Source organism: Corvus brachyrhynchos, unplaced genomic scaffold (assembly GCF_000691975.1).
Source record: "Corvus brachyrhynchos isolate BGI_N302 unplaced genomic scaffold, ASM69197v1 scaffold80, whole genome shotgun sequence".
Lineage (NCBI taxonomy): Eukaryota > Metazoa > Chordata > Aves > Passeriformes > Corvidae > Corvus > Corvus brachyrhynchos.
In genome coordinates this window covers 9,214,329-9,238,464 of record NW_008236769.1, presented here as the reverse complement: position 1 = coordinate 9,238,464, position 24,136 = coordinate 9,214,329, and the positions used below count along the sequence as shown (strand labels likewise).

The 24,136-nt window shown below is 39.2% G+C and overlaps 1 protein-coding gene across 5 annotated transcripts in view; it reads left to right on the top strand.

The window, feature by feature from the left end:
- Positions 1 to 2,128: 2,128 nt before the first annotated feature.
- The window catches only part of AFAP1 (actin filament associated protein 1), a 65,831-nt gene continuing 43,823 nt past the window's right edge, over positions 2,129 to 24,136 (top strand). For all 5 annotated transcript variants that reach the window (XM_017727685.1, XM_017727686.1, XM_017727687.1 and 2 more), the window contains exons 1-3: positions 2,129 to 2,257; positions 7,373 to 7,470; positions 20,386 to 20,494. In XM_017727685.1, coding sequence (XP_017583174.1) covers positions 2,131 to 2,257; positions 7,373 to 7,470; positions 20,386 to 20,494 — 334 coding nt within the window. In that variant the 5' untranslated portion in view covers positions 2,129 to 2,130. The remainder of the gene's footprint in view (positions 2,258 to 7,372; positions 7,471 to 20,385; positions 20,495 to 24,136) is intronic.

Here is a 24,136-nt window from a genome sequence, read left to right as displayed (position 1 = left end):
AATACTTTGGATTTCTGACAGACTTCTAGAGAACTTAGACAGCTACAAATGTAAAGGCGAAATAAATTACCATTGTAGCCATGGGATGTTTTTCATAAGTTACACCGTGAAGTGAGCAGACACTTTTCTTGTCATTTTAAATACCTTCTTTCTGCCAATATATTGTGAAAATCTTTGAGAAACATAGTTCCTGAAAAGGTGGACAGTTTATACTGCTTAGGTGAATAGAAGAACATAGTCACCAAGGAAATCTTGGGCAGGCTGGAATTATCTGTACAAATTAATAGTGTCTTTGAGAAAATTAAGAGTTAAGGGTCTGGAGCAAAAGTCTTAATGAGGAGTATCGAAGGGAGCTGGGGTTGTTTAGACTAGAGAAAATGGGATTCAGGGTGGACACTTTCTACAACTACCTGAAAGGAGGTTGTAGGGAGGTGGGTGTCAGTGTTTTCCCCCAAGTAACAAGTGACAGGATGAAAGGAAATGGATTCAATTTGCACCAGGGGATGTTTAGATTGGATATTATGAAAAAATTTCTTCCGTGAAATGATGGTCAAGCATTGGAACAGGCTGCCCAGGGATGTGGTGAAGCCACTGTCCTTGATAAACACATGGATGTGGTGCTTAGGGACATGGTTTAGTGGTGGACTTGACAGTGCTGTCATTGGACTCGATGATCTTTTACAACTGAAATGATTCTATGAAAATACTTTCCCACGCGTACTTCTTCAGGGATTTCTTTGTTAAGATGTTTTCATGCCCTGGTACATCTTCTGTGCCTGCTAGTAGTTAGTTGGCTTTGCCAGAGCAGTCAGAGCTCAGGTAGAGTCTCCAAATGCATGGGAGAATCTGCATTTCTTGGAGACAAGAATAGGCCAATAGCCCCTTGCAGGAGTGTAGCTGACATCTGCAGGCTTCCCTGCACTGTGGTGTTGTCAAGGGTTGTTTAAACATCCAGACACATTCTCAGAGATGGAAGAAAGGATTCCAGGTTCACTTGGGTAAACAATTGTATCAGAAAGGTTTTAGGAGTAGGGAAGAGCTGGTAAGGGAGTAAGCAGCAAAGAATGTACCCTTTAGAGGTCTGAAGAGGCTTAGCAGCAGTTGCCCAGTTAGGCCTTGAAAAGACTATAAAAATAAATGTGATTAAGTAGAGAAGAATTTAAGTGGAGGCATTTTGGAATGAGGATATGAAACTATAAATAGTACATCCCCTTAAGCGAAGGGACCAGAGAATCTCAGAATTGTGAGAGAACTGAAGCATGAAAATGTGGTTCGATACCATGGGTTTCCTCATGAACCTGCTGAAGAGATATCATATGATCAGGCTGTAACAAAGGCGTTTGTATGGTCTGAGCTACTGCAGTAATTAGGACAATGCAAGACTTTAGGGATAATTTGAAAGGAAAAAAGTAGAACTGTGTGTATAAAGTTCATTGATAAAAAAATTGAGAAGCACTGGGAATAGAGAGAAGGAATGCAATTTTTTCTAGAGAAAGTTGAAGAGCTTTGAGATCTGGAATAATAGAATGGGATGAAATGTGAAATATATCACTTGGAAGTATTATATATCTGGGGAATGATAAGAAAATATGTGAGAGGTTGGGAGCTTGTCTTTGGAGATCATAAAAAAGAAAAATCACTGTAAAGAAAAAGAATACCTGCTCGTTCCTACCACAGCAAACAGAAGAAAAAATATGAAGGAAAGAGAAAGATTCATTAAAATATCAGTGGTGTCTAGAAGCTTTACCGAGTCTTAAATTCCTTGTGCAGTTAGAAATTTTGCACTTTGTTAGTGGGAGGGGAACCAGGGTGGCAGTGGTAGAAAAGCCAGGGGCCACTATTCCTACATGTAACTTGTCTGGTGCTGGCTTCATCATGTGGCATGTGAAAAGATACATCTTTCAGTTTGGAAATAAATGTTATAAATGCAAGCAAAACTCACTGCTGGATTATTCTGTTGGATCTATTAATGTTTAATAATGTTAAAGTCTCTTTCCATCAGGGAGGACCATACATTTTTAAGAAATACTAGAAAATAACTATGAATTTGGATAAATGAGAATTAACTCTTACCTTTTTTCCCAATGGGACTTTTCAGAAAAAGTAATTCTATTTGTTTGTCTTTCAGCCATGGAAGAGTTAATAGTTGAGCTGCGCCTGTTTCTTGAACTTCTGGACCATGAATATCTAACTTCCACTGTCAGGGAGAAGAAGGCAGTAATAACTAACATTCTCCTGAGGATACAGTCATCAAAAGGTCAGTGCCGGGGTGTGTTTTCTCGCTTGCAGAATGCACAGAATAAGTCTGTACTCAGTGAAATAACTTTAAGAGCTGAAGACAAGCTCTAAATTGAAGCAAGAAAGAAAGACGGGGGAAGCCAAAGTGTAATTTACCTGAATGTTTTCCTTTATGTCCAGCAGTAAAATAAAGCAAAAGACCCACTTAGAAGTATCTTGGGTACACATGGGTGAATCCAGCCACAGAATTATTTCCTACATAGAATGTTTTCATTTCTGCTGGCAGAGTGGTTACTTCATTTTATTTGTGCCAGTAATGCTGTTTGTGAGTTTTGATGTCAGGGAGTGCTGGCCACAGCACGGTTTCATCTGTGGCAAATGACCCAAATCCATCAAAAGGCTTGATACTGAGGTGGAGTCTGGTGCATAGCTGATACAGGAGTGCCAAGCCAGAGATAGGAAATGGCTGTCAGAATGTTTGGCTTGCATTTTGCAATTAGACTCACTTTCTCGTTTTCTTCCTATCTAAAACGATTTTTATTGCACAATTGCTTGTCTCCATCAAGATTATGGAACTGAGTGCAACATAAGTGATTCACTGTGTACAGGAGCCTTTCCACAGAGCTTGTGTGAAGAACATTCCTCACTATTTTTTCTAACAGTACTCTTATATTTTTTACCTCACCTTTCTGTATGAAGTGACCTCTGGGCTAAAAGACCTCTGTCTCCACTACATTTGACAGAAATACTGCCAGTGTAAACCTCCAGTTTAGATTGTTGATAAATACCAGAGTTTGTTGAAGAAAAATGCCATATTGTGAGCAGCTGTATTTCTGATTTGTTTCTTCTCTGGTGCTAGAAAAATATGGTCTTGTTTGATGCAGTGTTTCCCCCATTTACTAAAGAAATAGTTTTTGTCACGGGATTCAAGTCCAAGGAGATCAACCATAAAGTAATGATTGTCCTCTTTTCCATTTTGACATTCTTAAAGACCCACTGCTATTTCTACTTCATACTGAGAGATAGAGGCAGACACCAATTTCTCATATTGTGGAAGGAGTCTTCATGCTCCAAAAGCTCATCAAAGTACACCAAACCAAACTCTTCAAAACCAAAATCTACAGGTGTGAACCTGCAATTTGATGTGTTTATAAACAGCTGTATTTTAGTGAAGTTTAAAATAACCTCAGCAATGCTGAGCTGACACTGCATGTTCTTCCTTCAATCTTTACAACTAGATTTATTAAAAAAAAATCTGACTTTTTCAAGAAGTCAGGTGTCATTCTGTTGCCAGCTTTGAAAACACAGGGGAACGTTGTCAATATTCTTTCGGGATTGTGGATGGTGCTCCAGGATGAAAAACCCTCCACCTCACAGTGCTGAGTATGTTTCTGGACTCTAGAGCTCAACTGTTTGTGCTATTAAATTGTGGAGTGATCCTTGCATTGGTTTGGCCTGAGCTGACTTGTCTCCTCCATCAGTTCCTAGGCATGATGTATGTGGGAGTTATCGCGGGTAAAGATTTGCTCCCTATAGACAGTTCAAAATCAGTTTGAGGGTGAGAGGTCTTAACTGTGTGAATATCAATTTCCCTGTGCCAGCACACCTTCCTAGGTGTGTTCAGTTTATGTCTCTACATGTGGTGACAGATAAAAAGACCCCAGAACCATAGCTTTCCACTATTCAGCACCTACCAGTTAGGTTTTAAAGTCTATTGCAGGCTCTGTAACAAGATCCATTTCATCCAATTACAGGATCCATCAATCACCAAAATCCATACGAGATCCCTGTATTAAGTGGTAGGGCTTTGCTCAGTGCGGTTGTTACTGGAACATTTTACTCACCTCTAGTGCCTTCATTCAAGGAAATAAAATGTAGACATTTCAAAGAAAGGTTGTAAAAGTGATTAAAGAATCCAGAAATATGCCTTCAAATTGTGCAAAATGAGGTGTCATAATTAATCTTTATGTAGAAAAGGAATGAATGAGAACAAGCTCCTAGACTTACACAACAGTAAATGCAATGACTGAATGTTTATTTCAAAATGGAAATAAAGCATGTTTTGAGCATTGAAGTTATGAACTAATAGAAGAACTTAGCAAGTTCTGCATGCCATTGCTGGCATCTTATCAAGATGGAATACTTTTCTAAAAGATACGCTCCAGTTCAAACTAGAATTGAGGAAACCCCATAGTTCAGTTAAATAAGAGATCATAGGACTATGCTTTATATGTCTATAAACACTAGTTTATGGAATTGAATAGAATAGAATTTAAGCCAGCATGTCCTCTAAAAAAGCATCCAGTTTCTCTCCCCAGGGTACTCATGTATTGCTTCTTCCTTTCTAGCTAGCACAAACATTATTTGTTTTTTTTTTTTGCTGGTTTAGTCCTAACCAGTGTCACTTTGCTGGTCTGGTTCAACCGAAGGCCACACACATGCTTATGCTGGCTCAAAGAAAAGGTTGGTGCAGGGACAGGAACAAGGCAGGGAAGGAGAGGAACTGCCTCCCTGGGAGCTCTGCCATCACGTCCTGGCTTTGAGCGTGTGTGAAACTACCCAGGGAGTCATGTACTTTACTGGAGCCGACCCTGCTGCTTTTTTAATCGGTTATAACATTCAGTACTCCCATCCCTTTGAAACTATTCATCTCTTCATTAAGATTAAAAGCAATAAAAGATGCATAAACCCACAGTACTCTGTAACTAAGATGAACTATCGTTTGGAGCCTGTTTTTCAAATTGTTGTTTTACTCCACCCACACAACTCCACGAGAGCTCTTGGGTTGCTAGCACAGTTTAAGAGGCTTGAGGACTATGCTGAGTTCAAGCTCTTTAGTTGCATTTGCAAAAATTAACAGGGTGAATCCAAAAGAATTTTTTGATTTTTGGAGAAAACCATGTAAGATCAATGGGGAATGGTAATGAAGGATCTGGGGAGCTGGGAATTGGCTGGCCTCTTTAGAACGTCTGGAAATGAACAATTATGTTTTTCTTTGTAAAGGTGTGGAAATTATTGTAATGGGCTGGTTGGGTTTTAGTAAAACACTTCAAACTGAGTGAGTTCTTACTTGGGGAATTCTTTAGAAATCTTTTACCTTGTTTTGTTCCATCTCCCCCAAATGCACACTGTTTTCTTCAACTAATATCTCTCAAGCAGAGAGAACTGGGCCAGGCAGATGTATTCTTCAGGTCATAGCTGCCTGGCCTCAACCTGCCCTGCATCCAAACCAGTGGTTACTCTGAATAGCTGGCAAAACTATAAACCTTATTTTTCTTCCTGAGCCTTGGCATGCCCAATGGATTGTAGGTAAAAAAAACTTGGCATTTCCTTCTAAAACTCAGACTTTCTTCTAAAAAACAAAAACACAAAGAGTTTATTTTGGAGTAAGAACTGTTGCTGGATTTAGTCATTTAATATGACTGTCAACATTGCCTGTTTTCCTTAAAGGGACCTGATGTCCTAAACCTGTAGTACTCCTTCTGCAGTGTAAGTTGGTAGAAGGAATTAAATGTTAGAGCAGGTTCTTGCTTAAAACACACATAGATGAAAACTGGGGGAAAATAGTTTCACAGAGTCAATATATTCACTTGGAATAGTTTGTGTTTTTTTCAGTAAAAAACTTTACATATGACTTCTGGTTGTTATGGAAACCATGGGAGACTTGAATATTGATGGCAGTCATGATATGGACTCATCCTATGTAAAGAGCAACAAGTGAAATTTATACTGGAAAAAAAAGAAAAAAAAGGAATATTTCCCAAGATTAATCACTCTCTTGATTTGTAGGAAGAAAGAAGAATCTGTAATCTTTAGAGATAGTTTAATTTATCAATGTTGTTTTTCAACCCATGACTTCACAGCCAGTGGGATTGGGATATTAGGACAAGAAATGTTTCATCAATTACATTCTTGAGAATTATATGATTTTGACCAAAAGGCATCCATTTGACTATATAAATACATATTTTAAAAATGCAACTAAACACTAGGAACTAAATTCAGTGTAGGGTTAAGCAGGGTACAATCCATGGACTGAATTTTTGCCAGAACATTGAGGAGATGCACCCTAATCTTCCTTTGATATTTAGAAAAATAAACAATATCCTGTTTCTATGAAGTGAATTCAACTGTGATTTAAATTATTGTGCCAAAAACACAGAATGAGCAGTCCATTCCTCTTTTGTCCTGTGAGAGACATGCAACAATGACACAAAGGACCCTCAAAGCAGCTTTTACATTCAGATACTTTTCCTTTTTCAAATTCACCTGGAAAACGAGGGGGTTATTAAAATAAAAAATTCATAAGAAGGAAATGGTGGGAAAATATGCTCAGTGTGTAGTTCTGTTTAATGGTGAGTTGGTTAGGGCAGTGTCTCTCAGCAGTGCTCCAGGCTGGGGTGGCACAGCATCCTGCATCTGCTGGGACTTGTGCAGACTCACACTGCAGCTCCATGATCAGAGATGGTGGTGGTAACAGGGGGCCCAGGGAATGTGGGCACTGTGGTCTTGGCCTAAGAGCTGTCACCATCACTTCCAGGAAAGCAGGCAGGTGGGGGCCCTTTTCTACCCTCTTCACATTCTTTTGTCATGAAAGATGGTTTGGGGCTTGTTTCTGTGTGATAGCCTTGCCCATCCAAAATGTGCCATGGGAACCGCTGTTGTTCATCTCCATTGAAAAAAGGTACTGCCCACAGGGTGACTGTGTTTTATTCACTGTATGCTGCTACTGGGATGTTTTTAACTGTGCTATATGCACCCAATAAATGTTTTTATCTGTATGGCAGGCACCTGGCAGCGTGTTTGAATGTTGTTTAAGTCTTTCAGTTTGAGATGGATGGGCAGTTCAGAATGATTTCCTGTAATTTTTTTCAATGTCTGGTATTTGTTGATCCAAACAGCATATATGTCATTATCATATAGAGTAAGTATGTGTTTGTTCTGCTTGATTAAATTCCTGAATTCCCAGCATTCTTCCAGTCCTGCCTCAGTAACCGCACTTGGGAGGTGGGCTGTGATCAGAACTGCATGCCAGATTTCAGTGTGTGACAGTCAGACATGGGATCCACATGTGGAAAAAATATTCCATTTGCATCCACCAAGGTATTAAGTGATGTTTGTTGCTCTTCCACAGGTTTAGAAATAAAAGAACATGTCCAGAAGCAAGAAGTTGCCAACAGTTTGCCGGCACCTCCTCAAATGCCTCTGCCAGAAATACCTCAGCAGTGGCTGGTGAGTGTTATATTTAATTATATAAATATATACAAGAGAGAATGTATTTGTGGTAAATCCTAGCAGAAATGGTTACAAGGGAAAAGAGCCTGCAGGTCCAGGGAAGTATTTATTCCTCTCACCTCTGCTTTGGTTGAGGGAATTCGGTTCAGTCTGTAGGAGGGATGTCAAAAAATTCCGTGTGGTAAAATAAGTTTGGGAATAGGTCACTGCAAAGGCTGTGGAATGGTAATCCTTGGAGATTTTCAAAATTCACGTGACAAAAGTCTGAGCAACATAGCCTTAATTTCAAAGTTTGGCCTATCCTATATTAATTTCAAGCCTGGCCAAGGCCACAGGTCCCAGCCAGTTTCTAACACTTTTATTGGTAACATTTCCTGGAGCAAGCCTCATGAGAAGTCTCCTTTCGATAGCTGAGAAATGAAGGGGCAGAGTTTTAAAATGAAGGAAGAATACTTTCTTTTTTTGAATAAAGTCTTTAGTGGCTTTCCTGCCCGGTCTCTGGATAGGAAATTCCCTTCAGATCAAGTAGATGCACTGATTCTTAGAGGTGTTTATAGCAAAGATACTGATTGAGGTCTGTAATTCAATCCTCCAGTTGGGAGCAGCTGTCTTGTTACAGAAAAAACTGTAAACAAGTTCCAATGCTTCTCTCTTACTGACTTTACAGTAGATATGAGGAAGAAAACATTTTCAACATTTTTTTTTAGAGAAGCATAAGCATATCATGGTTTAGCCTGTTGAAAGTTGAACTGATACTGATAAAGTATCCATCTCTTTATTCTTGTGTGAAAAATTTTGTGCACAATGATAAGGGCAATCCATGGAGACTCACATTCATTGAATCAGGAAGCACAGATTCTTACATGGCCAGAATAACTGGATGGCTGATGTTCTGCCTCATTTTAGTGTCCTATTTTGTTGTCACATTTGTCCCTGGTCCTAAGAGGTATATAAGCCAGTAGCATCTTATGAATATAAGAACTAATCTATCAGTAATTTGTCAGATCGAACTCCTGTCCAGCCTTTTGTAAAATGCTATGTACTGAAGAAAAAAATAAAAAACCACTACAAACATGTATTGTATGGAATACCTTAATCTTAGTTTCTCCCTAAGCAATGCCAGCTTTAAGTTTGTGACTGTAAATTAATATATGTTTAATGGATGCAAAGGTAGTCTTATTAATATGCAGTGTAACTTAGAGAATCCATTTCATGGTTAACAGTGCCAGAAACTGATTATTTTACTTTAATTCAAAATACATACAGCATAAATTACAAGGGAAAGGGTTCGGGACAGGCAGGAAAATTATGCAAAGTGCACATGCCTTTGAAACGTAGACAGGTACCACCTTCATAAACTGAAACCAACTGAGATCCTCATTCTTTCATATTTGTGTACGTTCAGTTTGTCTCTGAAGGTTCAAGTTGTTTTTCTTAAAAAGATCCATCTCCTTTTCCTGTCTTATACACTAATGTGTAAATTCCCCTAAAGTTGGTACAGCTGCAGCAAGTGAAATGGTGTGAAGTATGAATTGGGTCCAGGAGGTCAACACTAGTTTTTGCAGTAGTTCATTTTGGATTTTTTAGTAACAAAAATATTTCTCTGAGATACTGTGGGAATTACTGTGGAAGTTGACACAGAGCTGGCTGGTCTGCAGTGTGGTGTTCTCATGTTGAGCCTGGCAAAGTGGAGTTTGAACATGGTCCTCCCTTGTGATCTGCCTGCAGCACTGAGGATGTTTTCACCTCAGTGAATTCATCAAGTTTTTCCATAGTGTTAGAAGCTGATTTTTGCCCGTTTTTCTGCAATTCTGTTGTTGCTGTCAGGCAGTGGTGGATTTCACCTCCCTTTCTGGTGTTGCTGTCACCATGAGATGAGCCAGGAGATGTCCCAAGACTCTCATTGTTTTGCAGCATCCAAATACAGGTTACAAGTGGTGATATTTTAAGATGGTAGCACATTGTAATTTGTGAAAAAGATGGCAGACTGCTGCTGACCTGCAAAAGACCAGGTGGAATCAGAAGGGAAAGACAAAACCATCAGCTTTTTGTCCTTTGAAGGCAAGCTCAAACCCCAGTCTGACTCTCTGAATTCTTCTCCCGAAGTCACATTGATATAATGGAATTGATCTTTAACTGTTTTTTGGAAACCTTTCTCTATTAGATGTCTCTTTGTTAAACCCTCATTATTATTTGATATATTCAGAGACCATCATGTTATCTTTCTTTTCATACACAGGACATTAGTGACAGTGGCCAAGATCTAATTCTCCCTTCCATTGCTGCTCCTGCATGGTGAATTTCAAGACACCCTGAATCAATAGAGTCCTAAAAATTTGTAGCTGATGCCAATCTCTATGAAAACTGTATATAACTGCACTGACACAAATACTGAGCTACCTTTCCTAGCCATTTTTCCTAGACTGTCTTCATAGCTGAGTGGAAAAAATTTCCTGGGCCCACCAGAGGCTGGGATATCCTGCTCCAGGTTGCCCTTCTTCACATGGCAAGTTGGAAGTCATTCTGTATGGCACTACTTTTTGGCAGCTATTCAGGACAGAAAGCTTTTTCCACTTGCTAAGTAACATTTTGTGATGGTCTTAGCCTCCAATGAAAACACAGTGTGCTAATGGAGCGTAGGAATTTACTGGAAGTGGGAATCAATAACTTCAAATAAACTATACACCAGTTTAAATCTCTGGGTTTAGTCCATCAGTTATTGAAAGTGATGAAAATTAAAGGTTCATTCACACCACTGTTTCTCTTTATGTCACTCAAGGATTTCTGCATTCAAAAATGTTTAGTCTGAATTGGTGTTTAAGCTTCAACTTATGTAAAGATGTGTGGGTGGGAAGGAATTAAATACTCCTTAAAGTAGTGCCAGGAGCCAGAATTATGTGTGGGCAGGTGCTGTGCAAGGTTTCCTTTGTAAATCTGTAAATAGACCTGCATATTTGCTCAGGTCGAATATTGTATCAGTTTTGTTTTTCATCAGCCCATGAACAAAGAGTATAAAATTCATTTTATTAAGAGACATACTGTTAATAGTGTCAAGGAATTCTTCAGTTATTAAAACACATTAGAGCCTGGAGAGTTTTCCTAGACTCAGTGGACTTTGAATCAGGTCTTAAAATTGAGGGACAAAGTTGGGCCTTTAGGTATACTTGAATCAAGAAAATCACTAAGCACACAGTCTCTTAGCAGTTCTCTTTTGTATACATTTCCTTGGCTACGTCTGGTCTAGCAGACTTTCTGTCAAGCATAGAAAGCCCAAATCCCCTCTTGCTTTAGCAAGCAGCTCTTTGAGGTGGCTGGCAAAGTAAATGCTGCAGATAAAGGATGTGAAGCCTAAGGGCAATGCTGAGTCCCTTTACAAAGCTGACACAACACTTGTCTGGGTGCATTACTATGAGGTTGCTGGCAGGGATACCGTGCCAGCAGCTCTGAAGCTTTGTTTGGGTCAGCAGCAGAGCCAGAGATCCCCGTGTTTCAAAAGAGTCCTGTCTGTTCTCCCCTCCTGGACCTGCTTACTGCGGGGGCTTGTCTTCAGCCTGCCTCACCCACCTCTACATCAGCAGCTACTTTTATGGCTTTCCCCTGCTCTTGACAGGCACAAAGCAGTGCTAGGTGATGGGTTTGGAGGAATAACAGAGCCAAGGCTCTGAGAATGGTTCAAAGTGCTGCCAGTGGTTTAACACCTGGGATCCCATTGTTGCACTATCACCAAGTTGCCTTGAAGTACATTTTCCACTGAAGCAGTAGGATAATATCTGGTGTGTCCCGCTGCTCCGATATGCCTGAGGGATTACTGGCATAAACTATCCACAGCATGACAGTGACAGAATACTTCTAGCTTCCAAGCATTTGGTTGTCATATTACATCTGACAGTCGGTGATTTCATTGCACTGTGCTGTCCAACAAAATCAAACACAAACAGCACACTTGGCTATTCTGCATGATTTTCACAGTAAAATCGAGTGTATGTTTTGTTTTTCTTGGAATATTGACAATGTAATAATTATTTAATTGCAACAAATGTTCATCAGAATTCCAGAACCCTGCAGATATGAATCAAAAGGATGGGTCATCTTCCTCCAATCTCTTCCTGCACAATACACAATCACTCTGTAGGAGTGCTTCATGGGTTTCCTAAATGGGTTTCCTATTGTGGAGAAATGATTTGACCACCTCCCTTTATCTGGCTGCCTGTCAGGTAAACTCTTAGATATTTATTAGAAAATGCTGAAAGGAGACAGTGTCCTTGGAGAAGAAGAAGAAAAATCACCTGGAAATCAAATGGATTCTTGAGGTGATATATCACCAATCATTCTTTTCACAGCAACCAAAAAAGTGCCAGCTTTAGATCGTTCTCTAAAATGTACAACTCTAAAGTACCATAACAAAAGCAAGGGGTCCATGTGCCAGGTGGGTAATTGGGAATCTCTCTTTCATCTACCTTTTTCTTCTAACACTGAAAAGCAGTTTTTATTCTCTATTCCTCTTTAAAGATGATCTTAAGACAGTATTAATTTTCAGGTTGTTTCCTTAAAGAAGTTTCAAAAGCCACAAAAATGAATTCAACAAATATTCATTTGTTTCATTCAGAGCTGGCTATACCTTCACCTTGAACAGGTCTGCACAAGTTCTTCCATAATGAAGGAACAAGTAAAGAGACCTTTTTGATTTATCAGTGCAGTTACTCTTATTGCAGGCAATGATAAAATATTAACCCTTTCAGAAACCTACCAAAAGCTATTTACTAGCATTTAGGTTTGTTTAGGCCACTATTTCAATTTGAAAGTGGTTCCACCATCCCAGTGTTCATTGCCAGTCTTTGTCATTGTGTTTAAGTAGGTTATTTTCCCCTCACCATGGTACCTGTGCTTCAGATGTCCTTTGTAATCCCAATCATATTCCTCTCAGGTTTCATTTCATTCTGCTGTGTATAAGAAAGGCTCTATCAGTTTCATTTTGAGCTATGGGTTACTGCTAATGAACAATATTGTTATCTCTCCTGAGTACCTGCTATAAGGATCATGTACTTTGATCATAAGTGACCAGAACAGCAGTCTTCTGGACATAGAATCAGAATTATTTAGGTTGGAAAAGACCCTTAAGATCATTGAGTCCAACTGTTTGCCTAAAGATACCACTAAGCCATGCCCCCAGGTGCCACATCTACATATCTTTAAATAGCTCCAGTGGTGGTGACTTCACCACTTCCCTGGGTAGCCTCTTTCAGTGCTTGACAACCCTTCTGATTAATACACTTCTCCTAATATCTAAACCTCCCCTGGCATGACTTGAGACTGTTAGATTTGTCCGGTTGCTTGTTAATTGGGAGACTGACCCCACCTGGCTGCAACCTGCTTTCAGGTGAGCAATAGTGTCCCTCCTGAGCCTCCTCTTCTCCAGGCTAAACATCCCAGCTCCCTCAGCCTCCCTTTTTAAGATTTGCCCTCTAGACCCTTTCCAGACCCAGCTCTGTTGCCCTTCTCTGGACTCACTTCAGCACCTCAATGCCTTTCTGGGTGTGGGGGACCCAAAACTGAACAAAGGATTTGAGGTGTGACCTCACCAGTGCTGAGTACGGGGGGACAGTCACTGCCCTGGTCCTGTTGGCCACAATATGGCTGATCCAGGCCAGTGCCATTGGCCTTCTTGGCCACCTGGGCACAGGTTAATTCCTGTGATTGTGGAATAGTTTTGCCCATAATATGTGATTGCATAAGGAATAAGGATAAAGAAATGTATACCACCTCTTTTTGTGTTAGCCATGTCTTGCAGGACACTAGTTGTCATTCCCATTTTCCATGGCTGAGGTTGGTGAATTATTGTTGATGATTTATTTCACATTTAAAAATGGTACCACAGAAAAGTTTTAGTGAAAGCAATTACCTTCTCAATTAATTTATAGTATAGCTTTATAGCAATACACATCATCATATTTCAAAACTTTCCTCATGTCTAAGCTGCCAGAATGAGCTGTTCTCAGCTGCTTTTAATTGGAATTTACACTTAAACTGAATGAGTTAGAGTAGAATTGAACTTCTTTACCAAATTCTTTTTATGATCATTGTGAAGCTATTTGCCCTTTTGTCTTTTTTTAACTGGATACTGGTACTAGAAAATTATTAAATTACTAATGCCACAGATTTTATAGGATATTATCCCACCATTTTTCTTAGCATGGCTCACACTACTGACCTCAGGTTTTTAATTTGTTTCTGTGCTATACCAGTCCATAGAACACCCTCCCTGTGTTGATAGTTAGTGACCAGACTTTTTGCTTTCCTGATCATGCTCACTGATGTTCTGTGCACAAATACATGGAGAAGGAATTAGGCCAGTAAGTACCAAGTCTCCTCTTGTTTTAATTTGATGCAGTGCTCAGGCCCTTAGACAATATTTTTCCAGTGGAAATGGCGTTGCCTACACTTTTCTCACTGTACTATCATGTCCTCACTGCCATGTCACATATTTGGATGAATTTATTAACTCCTGTAAGAGAAAGGTGATTTTGTTTTTGCTGGGGAATACAGACACTTCTTTGAGCACAGTCACAGTAAACAACTCTGACTGAGAGCCCCATGCTGCTTAAAATTCAGATTAATCTTTCTCATGTAATATGTATGAAAGTGTTCCCTAGCATTAATTAAAGCCCATTTCATTTCTTGGTACACACAGACCCTTTGCTTGACATGACTCAGGTCTATTGTTTTGTCTGAGTGATGCTTCCAACTGGCTGTGTAATAATCTTTTATTATAAATTCAGAATGATACAGAAATACCTTGGGTTTTTTTCTGGCTCATTTTCTTTCACTTTTAATTATTTTGTTAGATCTTCTGTTCCTTCCACTGAGTCTGGAGTTTATTTTCACTCCAGTCTTCCACAGAGTTTGGGTGTAACTCCTTCCAGCTACCTGTCCTTTCAGTGGTGCATTCCATGCTCCAGTCTTTTTGGTTTTATTTAATATCTCAAATGTAATTACATACAGTAGAAAGAACTGAGACAATTTATGTCTGGACACAGACTGACAGTGCCATCAGAGATGCAAGAACCAACTGCATTTTCTACTTGGTCAATATACTATGTTGTTCTGTTACTGTTTCTATCTGGCCCTCTTCATTGCCATCTTTGCCTTCCTGTTTCTTAGGTAAAGGGGTTGTTCAGCTATCTGAGCAGATGTGTTGTGTCTTGTGAAAAAGTAACTCAGCTCCTGGTGAGGTTCCTGTGTAAATGCTCTCCAGACAATCTTCATATCAAACTGTGGAGCCATAGGATGCCCTGATTCATTCTTTAATGCAAGCGTGTTCAGATCTCTTTCCCAGCATCAGGCTGTGCTTTCTGAGGCTGTGATCTGTTTGTAGTCACTGTACATACTAAGCACTCTTCCAGTGATACCTTTAATTAGGCATTCACCCCTGAGTCAGCAGACACGCTCGCAGGCTGTGTCAGATGTTCCTCCACTCCCTGGAGAACAGCGTGCCAAGTGTGTGCCTTCTGTTCTTAACCTTAAACCTGCTCAAGTCCCTGCTCAGGATCACCCCCTAAGAAAAAGCTCCACTTGTGCTTACGCTCATCCTCCCTCCACCTGGTAATCACTTCCACTACTTTCCCCCTTGCACTCATCTGTTAGCACTGCAGGAGCCGGTGGGTGACGAGTTCTGCTATTCATGAGATTCATATTGCTGGGCCTCCCATCATGTCAAACTCTGGTTGTTCATTCCTCAGGGAATTCCTTTTGATTTTTTCCTGGCAGCACTGGCATTGTAGAGGTGTGTGCTGTAATTGCATGTACACTCAGAGACAGTCAGGTGGGACTACACCAGCCCATCATGTGGCCCTGTTACCCTCCTTCTGGTGGGACTGACAGGTATGCTCCATTCCAGAAAGTTGAGTTCTGTGGCTGGCTGGATGGTTTTGCTGTCTTTTGCACTCAGAAGCTGGGAAGATAAGTTGTTAGACTTCCTTCACATTATTTGGCTCCTGGTTTTGTGGGCTCCAGCTGACAAGCTCAGAAATAGTAATCTTAGAATATGAAGCTGAGGTCAAATTAAGACTGTTTCTCAGCTTCTCCTTGTGTACACTCAGGATAATATAGCACAGCTCAATATGGTCTTAGTATCCCACAAAGTCAGCACTTTTGTCCTGAATAAATCCAAGGTCCATCCAGGTTCTTAACTGCTGGCAATAAATAGTGATTTCTCTTTAGCACAATTTTGAATTTATTTAAGGATTGTCATACCAAGTGGCAAGGGTTTCCAACCCTTACAGTGTTACAAAAAAAGCCTGATTGAAATATATGCTCAGTAATTTTGTGAATTGTATTTTACTCAGTTTGTTGGTTCATCTTGCTTTTGGGACATCCATTGTTTCACATGTGGAATTAGGGACCACAAATGTGTGTGTACTCTTCCCCCTCCAGGCTGAAGATGCAGTGGGGTTGAGCAGAGGTCAGGTCTAAGCTTGCTCCAGAGCAAATGACATGTGCCCGTGTCAAAGTTTCTTCTTGACAGCCCCCATTTGCCTGCTGGCTCCCAAAAAGCTTTCTTAGACATCACCAGTGTGTGACCACTTTTCCATTTTCGTGTTGCTGCCTTCAGCATTGAGGGGTTATTGTCAGCCGTCTCCACAGTCCAGCTGGATCCAAACGGGTGGTCGATCTAATAACACATGTGAATGTGGCACTTGAGTTGCTGGCAGTCTTTGCCTGCAGCACAGGTTACGGATAGGCTCTGCTAAACTCACTGCTTTGCACTGGAAATTTCCACATCCTGAATCATTGCATAAAGGAAGGTATTTCTTTCTCTTTCCTACAAAGTGGGAAGTTCATTGCGATATAAAGTGATTTTACATCCTCCGGCCTCTATACATTGGCATTTATTTTTCTTTGTCTTTCAGACTGCTTTCCATATTTTCACCAGATTATCAGATAGACTATCCCTAAAATAAAAGTTACTATCTTGCTCAGTACCCTTGACAGAAGGGGAGAAATAAAGTAGTGTCTCTCTTAGGATAAAGGAAGAAAGAGTTTATTAGTGGTCTGTGGAATACAGATGGGCAGGTGGTGGGGAAGACCTTAAAATACCATTAAATTAATGTGTCCATATAAATCTGTTTCAGTAGGGTAATGAATTTTACCATTTTGTTTCTTTCTCTCAACAATCCATTCTGTAAGTTGGAATTGGCACATGCACAATCCAGTTTCTAATGTGATCAGAGACCTCAACTCTGTAGTGTAATGATCACCTCATCTGCTTCTTGGTTTCAATTAAAGCATCTCTCAGGTTGGTCTCAAACCCAGGACTTGACAAACATCTTCATCAGTACTGTTTCATTATTACTGTTATTATTCTGGACAACAACATAGTACTCATCTTTGTCCCTTTCCCTCCAAGGAGATAAAAGTAATGTCAATTTATTTTCCCAGTTCTTATTCCTGTGGCTGAGAGAGGTGGTTTATCTTGAGAGGCAGCATTCTTTCTCTAGGTTTCTTCTCTGCTGCCTGCCATTAAAAAAAAAAAAAAAAAAAAGTAGAAATTCATGCTAATGCCTTCCTTGCAGGTCGCCAGGTCTCTCATCTTGATACCACTCAAGTGACACGTGTTCTAGTGTTTTTTAAGATTTAATTCTTTTACAGAATATGTGAATAGTTTTGTGGGGTTTATGGCCTTTTTATTTTTTCAAGTAAATTATTGAAAGGTTATTGAATAAAGACTTAGTTCATAATTCACAACTTCATCAAAATTCTTCCAGTAAAAAATGCTGAGTGGAAAGAATTAAACAATACAACTAGCAATAGTAAAAACATTAAAGCACTATAAATATTAGTAACTAATACCAGAATGCACACGTGTATGTTTTATGTATCTTGGTGATCAAACTTGTGTACTCTGTAGCTCCCAAAAGATGTAGCTGTTTATTGTACAGATCTGAGTGAGGCATTTTTATTTTTTTTTTAATCAGTCAGGGTTTTTTGATATTAAAACAGCCCTGCTTTTATCAGAAAGTATTTAATGTTGGATGTTTCTGTTTCTCCCTTCTTAAAAAAAGAAAAATCTTTTTTATAATTGTTTTCAACTTTGTTATGGCAAGCACTGCAAAATGCATTTCAGAGAGGAGGGCCCAGTTAATTCAGCAATGGATTCCATCTGTGTTGATGTTGGCTGCACAGCCCAGCCCGCCCCAGCTGTATGAAGTAACTGGTGCTCCAGCAGGGTCAAAATCAGACAAGTACCATTTGTGTTTCATTTCCTTTTTTCTTTCATTCTGAATAACATTTTGTCTAAAAACAAGGATTTTTTTCCCCCCGGTCTTTATTGGAACCTCTCATTTGTTCCCGGATAAAATACAGCTTTGAAACCTTGGTGCTGTGTCAAGTCAAAATTGGAATGACTCAGGGCAGGTATTTCCTGGGTGAATGAGGTTTAATACTGATAGGAATTTCATATCTTGCATGTAAAACTGATGGGGAAAAGGTTTAAGGCTAGACTGAGAAATTAATTTGTCTAATGAGATAGGTGGTATGAATTTATACTGCTCCAGGAGCAAACTGTGACGCCAACTCACAAGAACAAGGTTCTACCCACTTGCGTGAAGGGAGAAAATCAACTCTTTGGAGGCAGTTCCCCCTCTTTGTGTCTAGCACTTCAGGCCACACAGAGGTGATATGTGTAGAGCAATTCATAATTGCTGTCAATTTTCCAACAGTAATGAACATGTAATAATTTTTAATGTCCTGTATGCCTGTTGTGCAGCAGCAGCTAACCTTGAAAGACTCATTTATTTTGTCATGATGTGCAGGTTGTCAATTTGATTTTTTTCAGCAAAATTACATGGTCACTACACTGAAAGTCATATTTTTTCTTTATTTTGCTTCTTTGACAGATAATTTCTCTAGCAAAGCTGGTCTGTGAGGAAATCTCATTTAGTTCACATTGTAGGTAACAGTAATTGCCAACTGTAATTTGTAATTGATTGTGACATAAGAAGTTGGCTGTATCATTTGATATAGAAGTAGTATTAGTGTAAATTTCAATCTGACCAGGAATTTCTGTGTTCAATCATGAATCAGTTCATTGCTCATGAAAAAGTTTCTGATTTTACTTGGTGTGCAAAGGTAAGTCCATGCTGGATGAGCTGAAGGGCAGGGTTAGTCACTAGCTCCTTGCCTTCCTGCACACTGGGAATACACAAGCACTTACCTGCAAGGTGGAATAACCTACCTGATACGAATTTAACTACAGAGCACACTAAGGGTGGGACTCATCTTAGCAATGTTGTTAAGAATTAGGTGTCTGGCGTAGGTGTGTAATCAGCAATGAGATTTGGAGATGTCTAGCTTTGAAATATTCAAAGATGAATCCAGCCCTGAAAGTGCCCACAGAAGTAATTTCAGTACAGTTAATGGCACATGTTATTAAAGCTCAGGTTCCTCCCAGGTAACTTCAGGTCTGTAGCAAAAGAGGAGCATAGTCCCTGTGGCCTCATCTGTGTGATGTGGAAGAAGGCTCTGCTAGACTGGTCAGCCCACCTGAGGTACACTCCAAAAGTGTCTGTATCTAACCAGTTTCTCACTTCAGTATTTCTGTTCTTTCCCTTAGTCTAGACTGGATTAGTCCAGTGCAGACAAACACTGCTGCATCTCTGTCATTACATGAAAAGAGAAAAAAAAAAAAAAAAGAGAAAGATGTATTGAAAAAGTGTTACTGCAGAAATGAGACTCTGCTTGCAAGTTAAATTTTTGTAATCATGCAATAAACCATTTTTGCTGAAAAAAGGCTCCAGTATTTTCTCTAACACATAAATATGAAACTAAAAATCTGTGGTAATATGAATGGGTTCTGTAAAATACAGTTGCTTTGGTACTTGTTAAGGAAAGAGAAGTCATATGGAAGAAGTCACAGAGTACTAAATTTACTTTGTTACTGTATCAACATACCAGCAGTTGGTCAGTTTTAAATTTAAAACAGGTTTATATTTAGAAAAGAAGCATTTTAGAATTTGACCTGTTATTGGACATATTTATTTTATCATGTAATAATTTCTTAATGTTTCAAAATTTTCCTTGTTTGTAGCTCAGTTTTGACTATGTAGCAATAGCATTTTAGACATTTGTATATATATATATATAAAGAATTGATATGCCATTGAAAAAACACTTACTATGAAAATATAGTTTAATTTTCTGTTCTTAGTCTCTGCCAGCCCAGGCTACTTAACTTATCTAAACTGTCCAACCAAACTTTTGTTTGCTGCTGTAATGTGAATTATTTTAAGTGTAAAATACTAATAAATAAGCCTTAACACTGTAAAGTGGTCTGTGCATAGAAATCTCCTTCCTACATAGCCCCATTAGATTTCCAGTTCTTAAATAGAGAACTGTATCTTTTCAGCATTTTTACCACTTAATGTTGTTGTAGAGAAAAATTCTTCTAATGTAGCTCCTTAGCAATGCCATCCTTAGCAATGACAAGTAGTATTCTACAGTGTTTATTATCTCCAAAGGACTAAGTTGCAGGACATGCAAGAAGGTTCTGTTTCCTTACCATGAGTAGAAGTACAGGTCTGGATGATAATGATACATTTAAAAATGTATCAGCATGTTATAAACATAGTTAAGTAACTTTATTGTTTCAAGTCTCAACCTGGACTTATTATTGTTTAATTACAGCAACATATCAGGAGCTTGAGAATTAGGTTTGCTTCTCATCTAGAAGATGCTACCTTGCAGACCATCTAATTTAGCCCTCCAGAGCCTTGCCTTTAGAGACAGTTAACATAAGAAATAGTCACAAGAGCAGGGTTTATGAAGCTGGTTGCATTGGCACTGGTCATGAGCAGATGTTCTGCCCATGTTTAACACCTTGTTGGTCTGTAATCACTTTTTCTTTTTTTGTTCATTTAGCCACCAGATAATGGGCCTCCACCACTGCCAACATCTTCCCTTCCTGAAGGCTATTATGAGGAGGCAGTGCCACTCAGTCCTGGGAAGGCTCCTGAGTACATCACTTCCAGTGAGTAAGATATTTCCAGAGCAGTTTCTGAGCAATTGGTAATTCCAGTGTCCTTCGACTTTTTTAGTATTTGAGAACTCCGTCTCTATTGGTGCTGTGGTGATGTGTCATAAGCGCTGCTTTGACCATTTGGGGCCAGTTCTGGTTATCCTTGCTGGCCATGCATTGGTTTGGTTTGCAGAACTGTTTTGGTGTGCTCAAACCTGGCTCCTTTTAGACAAAAATAAACCTGGAGCTCGGGTGAAATGCGTGTAAACAGATTTCAGCAGCTATTGGAGACAGAGGGTCCAAATTAGCCATTAATCTTTTAGACTGCTTTGAAACACAAAAGATGGGGGCATTGGACCAGGAGTCCAGAGTTAAATATTGTCCAGAGTAAACCCCTCTAAACTGATCATACTGTGAATGTAGAGGTCTCAGAAACTGGTACTGATCTGCACATCTACCTGCTGTGCCTCTATTGCACTGAATTGCTTGCTGAAGTAGACAAATAAAAAGAAAAAAGGAATTATTAGAAAGATGTGATTTGCAGCATTTCTGATGACACATTGTGGAAAGGGATGAATTGGTCACAGCGTCTTCCCACAAGCCAAGTGTGCTGCACATGACAGTACATTTGTGACTCGTTCAGGGCAGCAGGCAGAGGGCTGCTGCCAGCTGTCCACCAGAACATTGCTCTGCAGCACCCAAATGCACTTTTTCACATCCAAACACTTACCCCAAGACCTGTGCACTTCAGTGGAGCTGTGCAGAGAGCACCCTGACGCAATACTGAAATGGCTGCTGTAACCTTTACACAGGGTCAGTCAACAGCGTATTATGTACCATCTTTTTGCTGCTTTTTTATTGGCTGGGGTAATTTATTACTTGTGTAGGGCTGATATATCACTAATCATTATTTTCTATGATCCGAAGATTAAAGGCATATCTTCTCATATTTTATAACCATTTTAATTATTTAAAACTATCTCTCTGTTCTTAAAACATGAATAGGAGTCACCCTAAAACTAGAATACTATTCATCTGTACACTGCACAAACTGATGTTATCTAGCAGCTTTTAATTAACCCAGGAAATTCAAGGTAATAAAGAGTTTCATGTACTGGAAAGCAAATGAAAGAACATAAGAACTTAGAAGAGCATCAGGATCACTCTTCTCTCCATTTTCTCCCTTGAAATGCTGCAGGGTGGTCCTGCTACACTTTGTAACCCAGTGACCTTCTGATCTGGATTTTGTCATTACACAAAAGCCATGCTCAGGCAGTATTAATAGTGCAATTATTAATAGCACTGCTAAAGGATCGCCTAGGGAAAAACAGGACAAAGTATGGAGCTGATTTCTTATTGTACTTAACCATTTAAATGCATAAAAATATTTAGGATATCAGCCTTAAAAGTTAATTAATAATTCTACATTTAAGTGTACACACACACACGCATATATATATATCTATCTCCAGACATTTAAACCTCTGTTAGTGTGACTTAGTATCTCACGTGCTGAGATTTTGTTACATTTTCTTATGTTCTGAACTTTATCATATCTTTGTGTTAAAAGAATTCCCCTCTTCACTGGTAATGAAGTAGTTGCTTTTAAATTCAATGTGCAGTTAGTAATATGTATTCACTCATGCAAAACTTCCACTAAATCCAGTTGTGTGGTAATTAAAATCAGCTACCAAAGTGTATTAAAAGATACAACCTTAGCTGTTCAGACTATGTGAGATGGAGAAGACAATAGAAAAAAAGTACTAGAAGTAGAACTGCAAGAATGCAGCTGTTGGGATAGATATAATTATTTTAAGTAAACATTCCTATGGAATATTTTTGTAATGCCATTAATAGCAAGGAGACTTACATGCCATGTGTCTCACCTGTGAAAGTAAACAAGCACTGAAGAAAATTGCAGAATATGGTCATGAAAATGAAATATCCATAACTTCCCCAAGTCCCTCTAATTGGTTTGTAAATAAATGCTTGTATGTAGATGAAAGCAAGAGTTTGTATGACTTGTCTGATAGCTGCCTCTGTATTAAAAGCTGCTGATCTGTACAATATGCCTAAATTAATACAGACTAATTTTAGGAATACACTATTGCAAACAACATGAACCTCTACTTTGATTTTCACCCCGTAACAGTGGAAAATTTTTGTGAAGATGAAGTTGAAAAGCCAATGTCAAAAGAAGCCAGATTAATCAGAAAGTGCAAAAGGTGCAAACACCAGTAGATTAGCAGCACTGGAACATGTATCAGTGCATCCTTACCCTCTGAGCTTATAGCAGACTTAATAAATGCACTTAGTTATGGAGAGATATTTTTCTACACATGCTAGTTTGTACCTCAGAGCCTGGAAACCTTGTTTTGGATGTGATAGAGAATTTGGAGAACAAGCAGTAGAAGCAGGATGCTGTAAAAGGGAGCCAAGTTTCATAGGGATGACCCATGCACTCCAGGGTGGGCATCCTTCCTGGTGTGAGTCACACAACAAGCTCTTCGTCTGGCCAACAGTCCCACAAACCAAGAAGAGACACATGAGGAGTATTTAATGGGCAGGATATGGCAACAGGTGCCCAGAGATCCCATTAGCCTGTGTCAGGATGGGAGTCTCAGAAGCTCCTGTTGGCTTTCATCCTCCTAGAAACAGAGATTTGGATGAACCTGCAACTGCAGTGCCAGCATATTGACCATATGTGCTGAGCATACAGCTTATGGCTAACAGGAAATCTGCACTTGGAATGCTTGTGAGCCACACAGGAAATACCTGTAGGTTATTAAATATGCAGAATTTCTGTTTCTACTGTGAAGTGCCAATCAGCACTTTCTACAATTATTTTTTTCTTGAAACTGGTGGAACTTGCTGTAAGAAAATAAATCATAGGCTTCAATGTTGTGAGGAAAAAGCAATGATTTAACCCAGTAAATAATGCTAGTAGTAAGGCAAGATTGTTGCATGGGACTTATAGTCAGAAGAAAATCAACTTTTTGATATAGGGCAAAGGGATGACCTGTAATGTTATCCAAGGTGAAACATTCTTTTCTGCAATATGAAAAAGTTAAATCATGTTCTTACAAAGAAGGAAAAACAATGTGCTAAAACAGATTCCATTTTTTCATCCTTTTGATTGAGGCACTTAAAAATGCAGTCCTCTGATAGAAGAGTCTTTGTCATGCAAACTTCCCATCTTCAGAGTGTAGAAAAATGACCCAACTCCACTCTCTTGGGAAGAATATACTTGAAGATTGTCCCTTCTGTACAGCTAAGTTTTAAGTTCATCTGGTAAAATTTAAGCCCCAGACACTCTTAAAATTCAAAAGCTAGTTTTTTAATGGAAAAATCTTGCTAGTAATGATACAGAAAAGTTCCACCAGAATAGCGTAATAGTGTATCCATATCTCAACATATGAGAACTCCACTCTCTTGGGAAGAATATACTTGAAGATTGTCCCTTCTGTACAGCTAAGTTTTAAGTTCATCTGGTAAAATTTAAGCCCCAGACACTCTTAAAATTCAAAAGCTAGTTTTTTAATGGAAAAATCTTGCTAGTAATGATACAGAAAAGTTCCACCAGAATAGCGTAATAGTGTATCCATATCTCAACATATGAGCAGTGAATTCTTACTTCTTCTTCTTACCTAAAAA